The sequence below is a fragment of the Oncorhynchus keta genome, chromosome 13 (assembly GCF_023373465.1).
Source record: "Oncorhynchus keta strain PuntledgeMale-10-30-2019 chromosome 13, Oket_V2, whole genome shotgun sequence".
NCBI classification, from domain to species: domain Eukaryota; kingdom Metazoa; phylum Chordata; class Actinopteri; order Salmoniformes; family Salmonidae; genus Oncorhynchus; species Oncorhynchus keta.
In genome coordinates, this window is record NC_068433.1 from 11,121,546 (window position 1) to 11,137,942 (window position 16,397).

General features: G+C 45.8%; 2 protein-coding genes across 9 annotated transcripts; one reads left to right on the forward strand and one right to left on the reverse strand.

Moving 5' to 3' along the window:
- The first annotated feature begins 9 nt into the window (after nt 1-9).
- LOC118391870 (transcriptional adapter 2-beta-like) lies at nt 10-5,370 on the forward strand. 7 transcript variants are annotated; one of them, XM_052459333.1, is made up of 3 exons: nt 10-422; nt 943-2,961; nt 3,169-5,370. In XM_052459333.1, exons 1-2 carry the CDS (start codon nt 153-155, stop codon nt 2,101-2,103), a joined length of 1,431 nt encoding a protein of 476 aa, XP_052315293.1. In that variant the 5' UTR covers nt 10-152; the 3' UTR covers nt 2,104-2,961; nt 3,169-5,370. The 7 variants fall into 7 exon arrangements, with proteins under 7 accessions (XP_052315293.1, XP_052315294.1, XP_052315295.1 ...); XM_052459334.1 differs by having other exon boundaries at nt 943-2,879; XM_052459335.1 differs by having other exon boundaries at nt 943-2,838.
- A 1,737-nt stretch (nt 5,371-7,107) lies between these two features.
- Nucleotides 7,108-16,077, reverse strand: LOC118391872 (grpE protein homolog 1, mitochondrial-like). Of its 2 annotated transcripts, none has more exons than XM_035783347.2 (4): nt 15,747-16,077; nt 10,357-10,501; nt 9,169-9,250; nt 7,108-7,988 (listed from the first exon to the last, which is right to left on the reverse strand). In XM_035783347.2, the coding sequence occupies exons 1-4, from the start codon at nt 15,833-15,835 to the stop codon at nt 7,636-7,638; spliced, it is 669 nt and encodes a 222-aa protein (XP_035639240.1). In that variant the 5' UTR covers nt 15,836-16,077; the 3' UTR covers nt 7,108-7,635. The 2 variants fall into 2 exon arrangements, with proteins under 2 accessions (XP_035639240.1, XP_035639241.1); XM_035783348.2 differs by lacking the exon at nt 15,747-16,077 and adding an exon at nt 11,558-11,720.
- Nucleotides 16,078-16,397: the final 320 nt, after the last annotated feature.

Below are 16,397 nucleotides of genomic sequence, written 5' to 3' on the forward strand. Positions count from 1 at the left end.
GTCCTGGAAACTGGGCATGTAAGCCAATCACAGGCTTTTGCGCCAAGTTCATTAATATTAATGAGACGCAGTAGTCTGACCAGAGACACTCCAGCACGCAGGCCCTCCCTCCGCGGCACTGCTGCTTCCAACAACAAGCAGAAGCCAGCAACATGGCCGACCTAGGAAAGAAGTACTGCGTAAACTGCCTTGCAGACGTTACGAACCTGCGGCTTCGCTGTACTGACTGTCCAGATATCGAACTTTGTCCGGAGTGCTTCTCCGCGGGTGCAGAAATCGGTAATCACCGGCGATGGCACGGTTATCAGCAAGTCGACGGCGGGCGCTTCACCCTCTGGGGTCCCGAAGCGGAGGGAGGATGGACTAGCAGGGAAGAGCAGTCGCTCCTCGACGCGATCGAGCAATATGGCTTTGGAAACTGGGTATTTCACTTTATAGCTTAGCTACTTTTCAGATAGCTATATAATACAAGCACGCGTATAAAAATATGTAGACTAAATGTGAATGAGTAAAGTTGCTCTCTTGAAAAATAACGCAATATAGACCCGTATACATTAGACAACTTCAGACTGACAGCCAGGTTCTGTCGAGAGTTGGCCATATCGATCAACTCTGCAATACTTGAAATGTACTTTAGTCCTGTATACAGCTAGCTAGCTAAGTCTTGATGAATGCAACTTTTCCATGCTAACGCACATTACAATCCACGATGTTGCAAATGTGCAATGCATTATGAACATACAGGAAACGTTTGGTATAATGTAGGCTAGTCTGTTTCAATGGATATGTTGATCTCCTTTCAATGGAATTCAACACACGTCTATGCTAATAGTGAACGTATAGCAATGCATGCATTATGTGTGTGTCTGTGTAGCCTAAATGCTTGCAGGGATGTAATCCCCCTCTCAGTAACACTGGCCTGTGTGTGTGCTGGTCTTTCAGGAGGACATGGCCACTCATGTAGGGGCATCTCGGACCCCCCAGGATGTCATGGACCACTACGTCGGCATGTACATCCATGGCAACCTGGGAAAGGCCTGCGTCCCCGACAGCATCCCCAACCGGGTGACGGATCACACCTGCCCCAGCGGCGGCCCCCTGTCCCCCAGCCTCACCACCCCCCTGCCTCCCCTGGACGTGACCCTGGGCGAGCAGCAACAGCTGGGCTACATGCCGCTCCGCGACGACTATGAGATGGAGTACGACCAGGAGGCGGAGAAGCTCATCAGTGGCCTGTCGGTCAACTACGACGATGAAGACGTGGAGATCGAGATGAAGCGCGCGCACGTGGACATGTACGTGCGCAAGCTCCGCGAGCGCCAGCGCCGCAAAAATGTGGCCCGCGACTACAACCTGGTGCCCGTCTTCCTAGGCCGCGACAAGAAGGAGAAGCAAAGCACGCTGGGAGTTGTAGGTGGTGGTGGTGGCGTCGTCGTCGGAGTGGTGGGGAGCCTTCCGACGCCAACCACCCCCGCGGTGACGCCGGGAGCTCCAGCCGTCCCGACGGTGCCGAAGCGTAAGATCCCCAAGGAGGAGAAAGAGCAGCGGATCAAGTTACGGGGGATGTGCCAGTTCATGGCTCAGCGGGAGTTTGAGGACTTGTTCCACAACATGCACAAGGAGCGCGTGCTGCGCGCCAAAGTACGGGAGCTGCAGCGCTACCGCCGCAACGGCATCGCGCGACTGGACGAGGCGGCCGAGTACGAGGCGGCAAGGCACAAACGGGAGAAACGCAAGGAGAACAAGAGCGTAGCTACCTCGAAAACGGGCCGGGGCGGAGGGACAGGGGGAGGGCTTGGCGGAGGGACAGGAGTGGGCGGCGGTGTTATCAAAGAGGAGGGCAAGGATGGCGAGTTCCCGGCCATAGAGAACCTGGCGGGCTTCGAGCTGCTGTCAGACCGGGAGAAGGTGCTGTGCAATTCACTTAACCTCAGCCCCACGCGCTACCTGACTGTCAAGACAATCATCATCAAGGACCACCTACAGAAGAGCCAGGGCATTCCCTCCAAGAGCCGGCTGCCCAGCTACCTAGACAAGGTGCTCAAGAAACGCATCCTCAGTTTCCTCACAGAGAGTGGCTGGATATCCCGGGACACATCCTAACAATCCATTGAGTTTGTAGGGTCTGGGACGCGTCCTAACAATCCATTGGGTTTGTAGGGACTGGGACGCGTCCTAACAATCCATTGGGTTTGTAGGGACTGGGACGCGTCCTAACAATCCATTGGGTTTGTAGGGACTGGGACGCGTCCTAACAATCCATTGGGTTTGTAGGGACTGGGACACGTCCTAACAATCCATTGGGTTTGTAGGGACTGGGACACGTCCTAACAATCCATTGGGTTTGTAGGGACTGGGACACGTCCTAACAATCCATTGGGTTTGTAGGGACTGGGACACGTCCTAACAATCCATTGGGTTTGTAGGGACTGGGACACGTCCTAACAATCCATTGGGTTTGTAGGGACTGGGACACGTCCTAACAATCCATTGGGTTTGTAGGGACTGGGACACGTCCTAACAATCCATTGGGTTTGTAGGGACTGGGACACGTCCTAACAATGTGTATGGAGTTTGTGGGGACTGGGACACGTCCTAACAATGTGTATGGAGTTTGTGGGGACTAAGGACACGTCCTAACAATGTGTATGGAGTTTGTGGGGACTAAGGACACGTCCTAACAATGTGTATGGAGTTTGTGGGGACTAAGGACACGTCCTAACAATGTGTATGGAGTTTGTGGGGACTAAGGACACGTCCTAACAATGTGTATGGAGTTTGTGGGGACTAAGGACACGTCCTAACAATGTGTATGGAGTTTGTGGGGACTAAGGACACGTCCTAACAATGTGTATGGAGTTTGTGGGGACTAAGGACACGTCCTAACAATGTTTATGGAGTTTGTGGGGACTAAGGACACGTCCTAACAATGTGTATGGAGTTTGTGGGGACTGAGGACACGTCCTAACAATGTGTATGGAGTTTGTGGGGACTAAGGATTGCAGGAGGGACAATGTGTATGGAGTTTGTGGGGACTAAGGACACGTCCTAACAATGTGTATGGAGTTTGTGGGGACTAAGGACACGTCCTAACAATGTGTATGGAGTTTGTGGGGACTAAGGACACGTCCTAACAATGTGTATGGAGTTTGTGGGGACTAAGGACAGGTCCTAACAATGTGTATGGAGTTTGTGGGGACTAAGGATTGCAGAGGGACAATGTGTATGGAGTTTGTAGGGACTAAGGACACGTCCTAACAATGTGTATGGAGTTTGTGGGGACTAAGGATTGCAGAGGGACAATGACTCTTGTTCTCTGTTGGATTGTTGCGTCTCTGTGTCTTGTTATAAACAATGGGAGATGTGTCGTAAGCTCCAGATTGGACCAAGCTCAATTTTACCACCTTTTGTCAAGTTCTGACCCAAGTCGTCGACCACCGGACTGTTTGTGAATATGTATAATATATGCAAAAGATTTCCTCTTTCTTAAAAAAAAAGTTTGGATACCATTTACTGGAGAACGTGGAACAAATATATATTTTTGTATTTGCATCCATATGAATGATAATGTATGGGTAGATGATACATTCTCTTTATTGCAGTGAAGGATCACCTAAGACTACTGGGCAAACCAGACAACACTGGTTTTCAAAGCGGTTCTCAAAGTATAAATAGTTGGTCCCAGATCAGTTGGTGCCATCTTGCCAACTCTTATGGTCATTGGCAAGACGATACAAACAGATCTGGGACCAGGCTAGCTTCCTTTTAGGTTAGGATGTTGTCTTGGAGAGCACAGGTTAGTGCCTATTCAAACAGTAATACAGCCGCACTGTGTTGGAAAGCAGGGGTTATCATCATCATTCTTACCATGAAGAGATGCTAAGCATAGAGGGGTCAGTATTTGGCAGCTAACGCTTTCATAAAGCACTGCGGTAATCCCCATTATGACGCTGTAGCTTTGTGGTGTTGTCAGGCTCAGAATGTGGCACTGTGAGGGGAGTAGATAAGCCTAACTCCTCCATACTATTCTGTTCCACACGTTGCACGTTTTCTGATTCTAGTAGGCGGTTCACTCTACTCGACTTCTAAAGAAAATAAAAAGCTTTAAATATCGGCATTAACCAATGACATGCGATCCTAAAGCACAAATCAAAAATGTTGCATATCTATTTTTTTCACCCCCGGTTAAGTTTGCCTGCCCCTTGTTTGGAGGGGCGTTGTGGGGTTAACGGTGTGTCGTCCTGCCAGACTGGTTTTAGCCTTTGCCTACCCCTTGTTTGGAGGGGCGTTGTGGGGTTAACGGTGTGTCGTCCTGCCAGACTGGTTTTAGCCTTTGCCTACCCCTTGTTTAGAGGGGCGTTGTGGGGTTAACGGTGTGTCATCCTGCCAGACTGGTTTTAGCCTTTTGCCTACCCCTTGTTTGGAGGGGCGTTGTGGGGTTAACGGTGTGTCGTCCTGCCAGACTGGTTTTAGCCTTTTGCCTGCCCCTTGTTTAGAGGGGCATTGTGGGGTTAACGGTGTGTCATCCTGCCAGACTGGTTTTAGCCTCTTCATGAATACGCGCTGCATGATTATTGTATTGTGACTCGTTGCTCGCTGTTTAGTTTGCTACTGTTCCATCTATTCAAAGGGAGTTAAGTCATCGTAAAAAAAATGATATACCTACTACATTTGCTTCATCTATCTTCCTGGTTCAGTGTTTTACAGTCACATCGTTCAATTAAGGCTAGTGCAGTGGTTCTCAAAGTAGGGGTTGTGAAACCGAATGGGGAAAATACCTGTTGTTGATGTTTAGAACCACTGGGTTAGTGTTCACATATGGCCTTGCAAGAACACTATCAAAGGGCAGAAATATTCTGGTAGAAGAGAAAAAGGACGACTGTCACAGTTGGTTTTAGACCTGGTTTTCCATTTATGTGAAATGTGTCTGTTCCAAGCACGGGTGCTTTAAAATGTCCCGTGGCACCTTCTCCCTCCGATGTCCAGTTAGCCTGTTTAAAACGGAGGTGAACTTCAGTAGAGATGTGGGGTGGGTTGTATAGAAACAGTATTACATTAGACACTGTGAAATAATGTTGTGACTGCATTCGTATAGGCCTTAATATTAGCATTCCATCATAGTACATTTACCATACCACAGAGGAAATAAATATGCTCTATTTTTCTTCCCCATAAGCCTCTGAGTATACGGACACTGACGAGGCCCCTTGGTTCTCCCATCATCTACTTGAAGATGTTTTATTTTTGTCCCAACAACTGGCGTAGTTCACAATCAAAGACTACATATCTCCTTATCTGGTTTAAGGTGAAAACAACTGTTCAAGGGTGTTAGTATGTTCTGTATTAAAAATGAAAATCCTTTATACTGTACGGCTTCCTCGGTTTTATTTTCACAACATTTGGTGAGTTCAGTATGTGGTAATATTTGCAGACAAGTGTCCTACATACAGGGAAATGGGCCAAATTAAAAACAATGGACATGCAAGTCCAAGTGAATCTGTTTATTAGACGCTGCTGTGGCACTGAACAGGACAACTGTCCACAGGCACACTAAATCTAACATAGCATTCGTAAAAGAAACGCATGAAACAAGACCAGTATGTAGAGGATCTTGACGAGGAGAAAAACTAACTGTTGGGGGGGAGTTTCTCTTCTGCACTGTTCAACCAATCCAGTAAATGTGGAGGAGGAGTTATAGTGTCTCCTGGTTAACACAGTGTTTCTAAACATACTGTACCGTCTCTGTTGTTAACATGTCACAGGCTCGCTTTCCACTTCCCCTGTTGTTGGGGACTCCGAAGCTGCTACAGGCACACAGACTATCCAGTCTAAGTAGTTAAGACTAATTAACGTCATTATACTGTCAACGTCCCACACCACTAGGGCGACATCTGCCATAGCGGCGAGATAGTGTTCTGCTTTCATGAAGTCTGGAATGATTACATTAGAGCCTCAACAGCATGATTGCGTATCTCCGGTGAATCTGTAGATTTCGCTAGAGCGTATTTTCATTTTGACAACCATACTCTCTGCCGGCTCCTACTGTAGTGCAGCAGCTGAACTACGTCTGTGGTTGCCTCTGAGGTATTTTTTACATACATACAACATTAATGTATTGTGTAATATTGCATATTTCACCTCCATTCACTTAAAACTGTCCAGACTATTTCTGAAAATGAAACAGACTACATCAGGGCTCTCCAACCCTGTTCCTGGAGAGCTACCGACCTGTAGGTTCACTCCAACCCTGTTCCTGGAGAGCTACCGACCTGTAGGTTTTCACTCCAACCATGTTCCTGGAGAGCTACCATTCTGTAGGTGCACTCCAACCATGTTCCTGGAGAGCTACCGACCTGTAGGTTCACTCCAACCCTGTTCCTGGAGAGCTACCGACCTGTAGGTTCACTCCAACCATGTTCCTGGAGAGCTACCATTCGGTAGGTTCACTCCAACCCTGTTCCTGGAGAGCTACCATCCTGTAGGTTTTCACTCCAACCCTGTTCCTGGAGAGCTACCGACCTGTAGGTTCACTCCAACCCTGTTCCTGGAGAGCTAACCATTCTGTAGGTTTTCACTCCAACCATGTTCCTGGAGAGCTACCATTCTGTAGGTGCACTCCAACCATGTTCCTGGAGAGCTACCATTCTGTAGGTGCACTCCAACCATGTTCCTGGAGAGCTACCATTCTGTAGGTGCACTCCAACCATGTTCCTGGAGAGCTACCATTCTGTAGGTGCACTCCAACCATGTTCCTGGAGAGCTACCGACCTGTAGGTTCACTCCAACCATGTTCCTGGAGAGCTACCGACCTGTAGGTTTTCACTCCAACCTTAATCTAGCGCACCTGATTATAACAATTAGCTGGTTGATGAGGTGAGTCAGGTTAGTTACAACAGAGGTTGGAGCAAAAACCTACAGGACAGCAGCTCTCCAGGAAGAGGGTTGGAGAGGCCTGGACTACATGTTAAGCTGTCACTGGAAGCTATACAAACACGGCAATACACAGGGCTAAATTGTGCCAAAGACCGCATTACTTATAGGGAAAAATATATTCCAATTAAATTAATTGAAAGTACTATGTTTGTCCAATGAAAACAATGACAGCAGTTTGGTATATAATAATGAGGTACATTACATTCTCCCATCCATAACAATTACAATGACTGGACAGGAATCTGATCCTGATGACTGAAATAGGACAGAAATGACTTGTCAAACTGGTTCTGTATGTGCCATCACAAGTGTTGCTTCTGCTCAAACATAATTGCACCTGGCAGATACACGGGCTTGTGTCCCAATTCGACATCCTTCCCCGCAAAGTATGCACTTGCACACTTCCTGTCATGGACTTAACAATGCCGTAAACTCCCTCCAGCCAATCCAATGCTTTTTAATTCATGACAGGGAGTGAGCAAGTGCACACTTCAGGAGAAGGGTGGAGAATCGGTATGCAAAGTCAAAACAGGCTGTGATGTCGTCCATGGTAATAATATTAGTTCAAGTTGGATTCCCGCCTCTGAGGCAACGTTAGGTGGTTGGGTGGGGCGCTTTGACCAGCCTGCAGTAGCCAAGGTGATCTGTCACCCAGGCAAAAACAATGACATCACGGTCATACTGAACCTTTTTTTTTTTTAATCAAGGGGCTTTGGCCACGCCCACCAATGCCGGCCGGAGGGTGCGCCCGTGGAGTTTGTAGCCCACCTTGGTTACTACGGCGACCGTGCCGGGCTCTTTACCCTCCACAGGGGCGTGAAATAGAGCCTCGTGCTCATAGGGGTCGAACTTCTGCCCTCCGTCTGGGTTAAGCTTGACCAGGCCGTGCTTGGCGAACACCTTCTGCATCTGTTTATCTGTCATCACCAGGCCGTCGTACAGGTTCTTCAGGTGGGGGTTCTTCTGAGAGGACACCTCCTCACTGGGCACGCTCTCCGTCGCCTTCTCCAAGATGTCCGCCACCTCCAGCAGGTCTTTGCACAACCTTTGGATTCCTGAAATGTGCGAAAATAAAGGAGAGATGAGTTAGTATTCTTTTAGAAAACATAGAATGAACAACATCATTGAATATGCAGTTCCAAAAGTATTGGGAGAGTGACACATTTGTTGTCGTTTCAGCTCTGTCCTCAAACCCTTTGGATTTGAAATTACACAATTGACGGAGGTTAAAACGCACACTGTCAGCTTTCAATTTGAGGGTATTTTTATCCATATCGGATGAACCGTTTAGAAATGAAAGCAATATTTGTACACAGTTCAAGATTATCCATAATCATGGCAGCATCGTTAATGTAGAGGTGTTTAGAAACATTCTATTCTCATTTACAATAAAAGTGACTCCAAAATTACAATACATTATTTACCATTCATTTCTATTGGCCACAAAATAATCTGAAACAAACAAAAACAAACTGCAAATGCATCCAACAAATTTATAGAGTCACAAGTTTGATGTAGTCATTGTGTGCTGGAAATATGGGACCAAATACTACATTTTTTGCTACTTTAATACACAAGTAAATTTGTTCCCTAAAATGGGTGGACTATGTGCAACAAGTGCTGTCATTTCTAAACGGTTCCCCGACATGGATGAAAATACCCTCAAATTAAAGCTGAGTCTGCACTTTAACATCTGTCATTGTATCACTTCAAATCCAAAGTGCTGGAGTACAGAGACGAAACAACAATAAATGGCACTGTCCCAATACATACAGAGCTCACTGTACCTCCAGATTAACTTTATATTGGCACTGTCCCAATACATAGAACTCACTGTACCTCCAGATTAACTTTATATTGGCACTGTCCCAATACATACATAGCTCACTGTACCTCCAGATTAACTTTATATTGGCACTGTCCCAATACATACAGAGCTCACTGTACCTCCAGATTAACTTTATATTGGCACTGTCCCAATACATACAGAGCTCACTGTACCTCCAGATTAACTTTATATTGGCACTGTCCCAATACATACAGAGCTCACTGTACCTCCAGATTAACTTTATATTGGCACTGTCCCAATACATACAGAGCTCACTGTACCTCCAGATTAACTTTATATTGCATGTTGCTTGACATCAATGAACCAAAAGGATGGTTTTAAAAACCACCTATAAGTATGTCTGTCTCACTGGTGAGAATCAAATAAATATGCAAATGTTAGATTACCATACAACTTTGAGTCTTCCACCATCTTTTGACTCCTCGTCCTCAGGTTCTCCGTGTCTGCCAGGGACCGCTTGTACTTGTCCTGTAGACACAGACAGAAAAGCTGAGGCCAAGAGACAATCCTGTTCTCAAAGCTCTTCTGACTAGTGAGATTCAGACAGGGTAAGGTTAACCAAAATACTATTCCACACTAGTATACCACTAGGAAACCATGCCTAACACACTGGTTTCATTCTAGGTAGTATTCTAGCTTGGATATTGGAACAGACTTATAGTGACTGGTGTGGCGACCTAGGACTAGGGTAAAGTTGCCCCTAGACCAAGGGGAGGGGGGCAGCAAAGTGCACCCCCAAGAGCTATAAAAAAAATATATTTAAAAAAATAAAGACCTTTTTCTCCCCAATTTCATGGTATCCCACTGGTAGTTACAGGCTTGTCCCATCGCTGCAACTCCCGTACGGACTCAGAAGAGGCGAAGGTCAAGAGCCAAAACACTACCCAGCCAAGCAGCACTGCTTGTTGACACAATGCCCGCTTAACCCGGAATCCAGCCACACCAATGTGTCGGAAGAAATGCTGTACACTTGGCACTGTCAGCACTCATACGCTTGGCCCGCCACGGGTTGAGATAATAACAGAACATGGCCAAGATGTTAAAATGTCCATAGGTACAGATCTAGGATCACCCTCCCCTCACCCAATCTGAACCGCGATGGGACAAGGAAATCTCGGCCTGCCAAACCCTCTGCTAACCAGGACAACGCTGGGCCAATTGTGCGACGCCTCATGGGTCTCCCAGTCACTGCCAGCTGTGACAAAGCCTGGAATTGAACCCGGGTCTGTAGTGATGCCTCAAGCATTGCGATGCAGTGCCTTAGACCACTGCACCACTTGTGAAGCCCCCGAAAATGGATTTTAACAAACAATTGGTCCCCTTAAATGTGGCCCTCCGTTGAATTGCAAAATCCTGATGTGGCCCTCGAGGCAAAACATTTGCCCAACCCTGCCCTAGACTCTGGCCTTTCTAGGGAGTTTTTCCTAGACACCGTGCTTCTACATCTGCATTGCTTGCTGTTTGGGGTTTTAGCCTGGGTTTCTGTACAGCACTTTGTGACATCAGCTGATGTAAGAAGGGCTTTATAAACACATTTGATTGATTTGGAAACTGCACCCTGGAGCCAGACTCACCGTGACCTCTTTAAGCTGCTCCTCCAGCTGGCCCTTCTCCTCAGCAAGGCCCTTCTCTGCTGCGCTCTGCTCAGCATGCTGGTCCTCCTCCGACCCCTGGCCGCTTTTCTGCTGGGCTGCTGTGCATAGGAGCCGTGGGGAAGCCCTAACAGAGCAGAGAGAGACGGCGAAATGGGTTAGATACACAACATAGGTTTAGATGTTAATGCATTGGTCACTTTAGTGCACTGTACTGGTATCCAAACATGATTACTTAATATGTATATGGTACATGTTTAAAAAAATGTATTAACATGGTAATACCATGTTAATGGTTAGCCTCTGGTATCCCGTTGCTTAAGGCTACATCCCATACCCAGAAGACATATTTACAAGCCCTCTGGGTTTACCTATTTCAGATCAACTTTTCCCAAGTCATCTAAAGAAAAAGAAAATATGTAATCAAGAATAGTTTACCTTTCGGTGCGGGCCTTACAATGTGTGAAAATAAACGTTTACATTAAACTTTCCCGGAGTTTACAGAATTCATCACCATATAGCCTAATCTCCATAAAATAGCGCTGCCATCTGGGAACACGTGGTAATCTCGTGTGGCAATTACAGAATATTGCTGACTAGGAAGTGTGCGTCGGAAAAATGTGGATTTCAACAGTTTTTTTATTAATTTTTTTTACCACAGTTCACACATTGGGCCCGTACCGACAGATAAAGCATTTCAGATTTGCCTTCGGTGACGCGGATGTGTACAGGTCTCCCGGAGCGAAGAGACTAGGTAATGATCTACGGTAACGTTACACACATTAGAGTCTCTCTGACTGCAATCTCTCCTTGGCCCAGATACAGGTAAACTACATTGTGGCATTTTAGTAGCGAAGCCAACTGCCTTTGCTATGGTGTGCCACCAAACTACACCCAAAATAGCTTAACATTAAAACCTGCGGTACTGTAGTTAGCTAGTTTGCATTGGATTAGTTGATAGGCTAACAGCTTTGAACAAGGCGCATAGAAATTGAATTAAATGGGATTCTGCTATCAGAAATGTGCTATTGAACTCTCATTACGAAAGCAGTACAATAACTAACGTTACATGACAGGTCGTTAGTTAGCAAGCTAACGTTAGCCCCTGGCCAAGGGTGATGGCACAACGTTACAGACAATGCTCTGAACAACCGTATTAACATGTACTCTCGTAATGTATTACCTTATTATTGAAGAAGATGCTACAACAGAGTAACTCTGTTTTACAGCTCGTACACACCAGCTCGCCATTTTCACTGATAACACACGCTGAAGGAGCAGAGTACCCCAGTGGCAGGAGCTTGAGCCAATCACCAATCAGAAAGAGATCCACCTAGTCGTCGTGTCCAATCAATGATGTTATAGAGTATGACGTATTTCTGTAGTTTGGTTGAGGTGATGATAAAGGTCGAAAACTGGGCACGTGACCAAGGACAGAATTTGTGCCTTTTGTAAACTGAAGGTTATCCTTCTTTTGTAACTTTTAAGTGTTGAATCATCACCAAACCCATCTCTGTCCACATCACCAACAAACTATCATGGTCCAAACACACCAATACAGCCATGAAGAGGGTACGACAACACGTTTTCCCCCTCGGGAGACTGACAAGATCTCCAGATCCTCACAAAGTTCTCCAGCTGCACCATCTAGAGCAGGGGTGTCAAAGTCAAATGGACGGAGGGCCAAATAAAAAATTTAGCTACAAGCCGAGGGCCGGACTGTTCGAATGTTCATTGAAAATTTTTAAATGACAATATAGATCTAATTGAACCAGATCAAATATATTCTATGATCAGATAAATAAAGCAATATTTTCTTATGTTCTCTTTAATTTTCAGCTGCATTAAATGAAAGAAACCATCTTTTCTATCATCCACTCAACTGAAATATTTTAAAATATAATTGGAGAAATACAATAAAATAAAGTGCAAAAATCCAGTGAAAACAAATATTAAACTTTAACTTTTAAACTTGAACTGAGTAAAAACTCTAAATATGTGATTGCCTGGTTTGATTGAGGGTGATACTTGATCTTTTCCACAAGTTCATCAATGTTCGTGCTACTCTGACTGAGGAAATCCTCAGAATTGAGTGGAGGTGTTCAGCAGTAAGTCGACTTCTGTGTGATGTTTTGTTCAAGTTCATCAAAGAAAACAGTTGTTCACACAGGTATGTGCTGCCAAACATAGACAACGTTTGAGCAGCCTGGATGCGCAGCTGGGGCATTGTGTCGGGGAGGAAACGGGGCGAACTCCGCAGCACCCACTGTCATATTTTGCCCTCAGTGCATCATATAGGTCAATCAACTCCATTTGGAGGTTTGGTGGTGAGCTTTCCACGTCAGAGCAAATGGGTTACCCAACCTGCTTTTGTGCTTCAAAGTCAGCAAATCGGCGTCTCAAAGACTATTTTATCAGCCACCCCACTGGTAGTTCTCTTTCATGGTCTGGCAGCTGGGAAAGTGGCTCAAATTTTCTTTCCGCATCTGCGTCTCCCACAGAGTCAGTTTGGTTTTAAATGCCTTCACTGTACTGTACATATCAGAGATGACAAGCCCGACCCTGCCTGGTTCATTGCATTCAGATGACTCGTAATGTCACACAGAAAAGCCATTTCACACAGAAACATTTCGTCTCGGAGTTGTGTTGTGTCTTTCCCTTTGCTGTCCAAGAACAGACAAATCTCCTCACGAAGCTCGAAACATCTTTGAAGCACCTTTCCCTGTGCATCGATCTGTGTGCACCATGCTCCGCTAACTCCGTATGCCTTGAACTTTTTTTGGCTCTGATAAAGTTAACTGTGCGCGTGATGATGCTCATTACATGCTCCATTTTCAACAATACAATGATAAGCTGTCACTCACCTGTCGCAATCTTTTCCCGTATCTTCGGCAGATCCTCCACAGGACCTCGGTTTTGTTTTTCAAGGCAGCTCCATCTCATTTACACATCTTGACACCTCTTCATACAAATCATGCCCGTAGTTGTGCCATGCATAGGACGTAAAGCCAAAAACTCCTCTGTCACGCTAGGCTGGAGTCCACTCCGCGGATGAAAATTGACAACTGGGCAATGTCAGAAATGTCGGTGCTCTCATCCACAGCCAAGGAATATGCAATGAAATCTTTTCCCTTTTTCACAAGCTGCTCTTTTAGATTGATGGACAACTGGTCTACTCTCTCGGCAATGGTGTTTCTGCTCAGACTCACATTTAAAAAGAGTTGCCTTTTTCTGGGCAAACTTCGTCACAAACTTTAATCATGCAGTTTTTGATGAAATCCCCCTCCGTAAATGGCCGGGCTGATTTAGCGATCTCTTCTGCCAAAATAAAACTGGCCTTGACAGCAGCCTGGCCTTGTGATTTGGCTTTTTGAACAGAGCCTGTGAGATTTGAGGCCTCGTTTTAATTCCTCTGCCTTTTGTAGCCTTTGTTCCATGTCCATATTCTTGTTTTTGTCCGCGTGTTTCGTTTCATAATGTCGTCTCAGATTATACTCTTTCAGTACCGCCACACTTTCTCCACACAGAAGACACACAGGTTTTCCAGCTACCTCCGTGAACAAATACTCCGACTCCCACCTTGTTTGAAACCCCGGTTCTCAGTGTCCACCTTCCGTTTTGCCATTTTTGATGGGTATCTGAAAGTTAATTTTACTGTGATGCTGACAACTGCTGTGCCAATAAATATTGAAATGAAGCAGCCTACTGCTCGGTGCGTCACCGTTGCATTGTGGGAAATGTAGTATTGGTGCGTGTAAATCTGCGGGCTGAATGTGCGGTCTGCGGGCCGGTTCTAATTAAATCAAGATCAATATTTTTTTAAATATGTATAACCCACTCACGGCCTGGTATGGCAATGACCGGGGTGCTAATAAATGCAAAGTACATCACTGGGGCCAAGCTTACTGTCATCCAGGACCTATATACTAGGCGGTGTCAGAGGAAGTCCCACAAAATTCTCAAAGACTCCAGCCACCCCAGTCATAGACTGTTCTCTCTGTTACCGCACGACAAGCGGTACCGGATCGCCAAGTCTAGGTCCAAAAGTCTCCTTAACAGTGCAGATGTTAATGTGCAGCAGTATAACTTTTTTAATAAAGCGATGCTCTGCCTTAACAACACTATCAACAAGGCAGATCCTACAGGACCTAGTTTTGTCACACGACTGTTCAGTCATGTGGTCAGGTGCCACAAAAAAGGACTTGGGAAAATTGCAGTCAGAACTTGGCCCCTTGGATACACAGACTAATATTAATAATACAGACATGTGCATACACAGACCCGATAACATAACCTGGATACCCCTGAGGGCACACATTGACTCTGTGAATGTATTGTAATATTTTTAAAATTGTATAAACTAATGGAATCATAATAAATACAAAATACCCAAGCCATAAGACCTGAACAATTACCCCCAGACTATTAACACTTGTTTTTACACATTGACTCAGTCACTTTACCCCTACCTACATGACATAACCTGTACCCCCACACATTGACTCAGTACCCGACTAACCTGTACCCCCACACATTGACTCAGTACCCAGACTAACCTGTACCCCCACACATTGACTCAGTACCCCGACTAACCTGTACCCCCACACATTGACTCAGTACCCCGACTAACCTGTACCCCCACACATTGACTCAGTACCCGACTAACCTGTACCCCCACACATTGACTCAGTACCCGACTAACCTGTACCCCCACACATTGACTCAGTACCCAACTAACCTGTACCCCCACACATTGACTCAGTACCCCGACTAACCTGTACTCTCACACATTGACTCAGTACCCCGACTAACCTGTACCCCCACACATTGACTCAGTACCCCGACTAACCTGTACCCCCACACATTGACTCAGTACCCCGACTCACCTGTACCCCCACACATTGACTCAGTACCCCGACTAACCTGTACCCCCACACATTGACTCAGTACCCGACTAACCTGTACCCCCACACATTGACTCAGTACCCCGACTAACCTGTACCCCCACATATTGACTCAGTACCCCGACTATCCTGTACCCCCACACATTGACTCAGTACCGATACCTACATTGTTATTTTATACTTTAGTTTATCTAGAAAATATTTTCTTACCTCTATTTCTTGAACTGCACTGTTGGTTAAGGGTTTGTAAGTAAGCATTTCACGGTAAGGTCTACTATACCCGTTGTATTCGGCGCATTTGACAAATGACATGTTATTTTATTTGATGGTAGTTGGGGGCGGGAGGTCCAGTATAATCAATCACAAACTCACTTCCTTCACAACATCTCTGCTCAGCGAAGCGCAGGAAGTATACATGCCCTAACTGCAGAGGCGGTATATCGCAGTAAATGCTGTATGGCCACCCACTTTAGATATTGGATTGACCACGCAGAGCCTTTGAGGCTGAAGCAACCGACTGCAGACGAAAGCCGAGGAGTGAAGTCGAAGACGTGCATCTGCTACAGCCGAATGTGGGACACTAATGTGGTTTTCTAACTGCAGGGATCAGTGCAACATAGTAGTGTTGCGATTGCTTATAAACGTTATTCTTTGTAATGTCGAAATAAACATGTCTCCAACCCACATATCACACACCCATAAACGAGTTATATGTGTATATGTTGTACTGTCAATTGGGGGACTGAGCCTTAAATATCACATTCAATTGTACATATTCACTATATGAATCGCGGCAAAGTTACTTCCTGTTTCAGTCACATCTTCAGTCCAGTTCGCGTGGGTAAAACCCCCCCCCACTAATGATTGGTTGGCAAATTGTGCCTCCCACAATGCTGGCGATGGGTGCAAGTTGCAGCTGGTGAAGAGCAACTGCAGGAAATTGAAGTCGGCAGAGTGGCCTAACTCGGCGGAAACCCTATCTCCCTCCAGCAGGATGACGTTTAAAAAATATTTTTTTTATCGCGAAACAAAGCAATGTGTTTTTATATGGAGATCAATGAAGGTGTCAAATTTGGTCAAGAAACAAAAGTATGGCTTATTTTCTAAGTGAGATTTATT

What these genes read in the sequence shown, in the direction of transcription:
- LOC118391870 (XM_052459333.1), top strand. Translation starts at nt 153, where the DNA reads ATGGCCGACCTAGGAAAGAAGTACTGCGTAAACTGCCTTGCAGACGTT. An exon ending in AATATGGCTTTGGAAACTGG is followed by an intron (nt 423 to 942) that starts GTATTTCACTTT and finishes CTGGTCTTTCAG; the next exon opens with GAGGACATGGCCACTCATGT.
- LOC118391872 (XM_035783347.2), bottom strand. Translation starts at nt 15,835, where the DNA reads ATGCACGTCTTCGACTTCACTCCTCGGCTTTCGTCTGCAGTCGGTTGC. An exon ending in TGGTCAATCCAATATCTAAA is followed by an intron (nt 10,502 to 15,746) that starts GTGGGTGGCCAT and finishes CTGCTCTGTTAG; the next exon opens with GGCTTCCCCACGGCTCCTAT. An exon ending in GGAAGACTCAAAGTTGTATG is followed by an intron (nt 7,989 to 9,168) that starts GTAATCTAACAT and finishes CGCACATTTCAG; the next exon opens with GAATCCAAAGGTTGTGCAAA.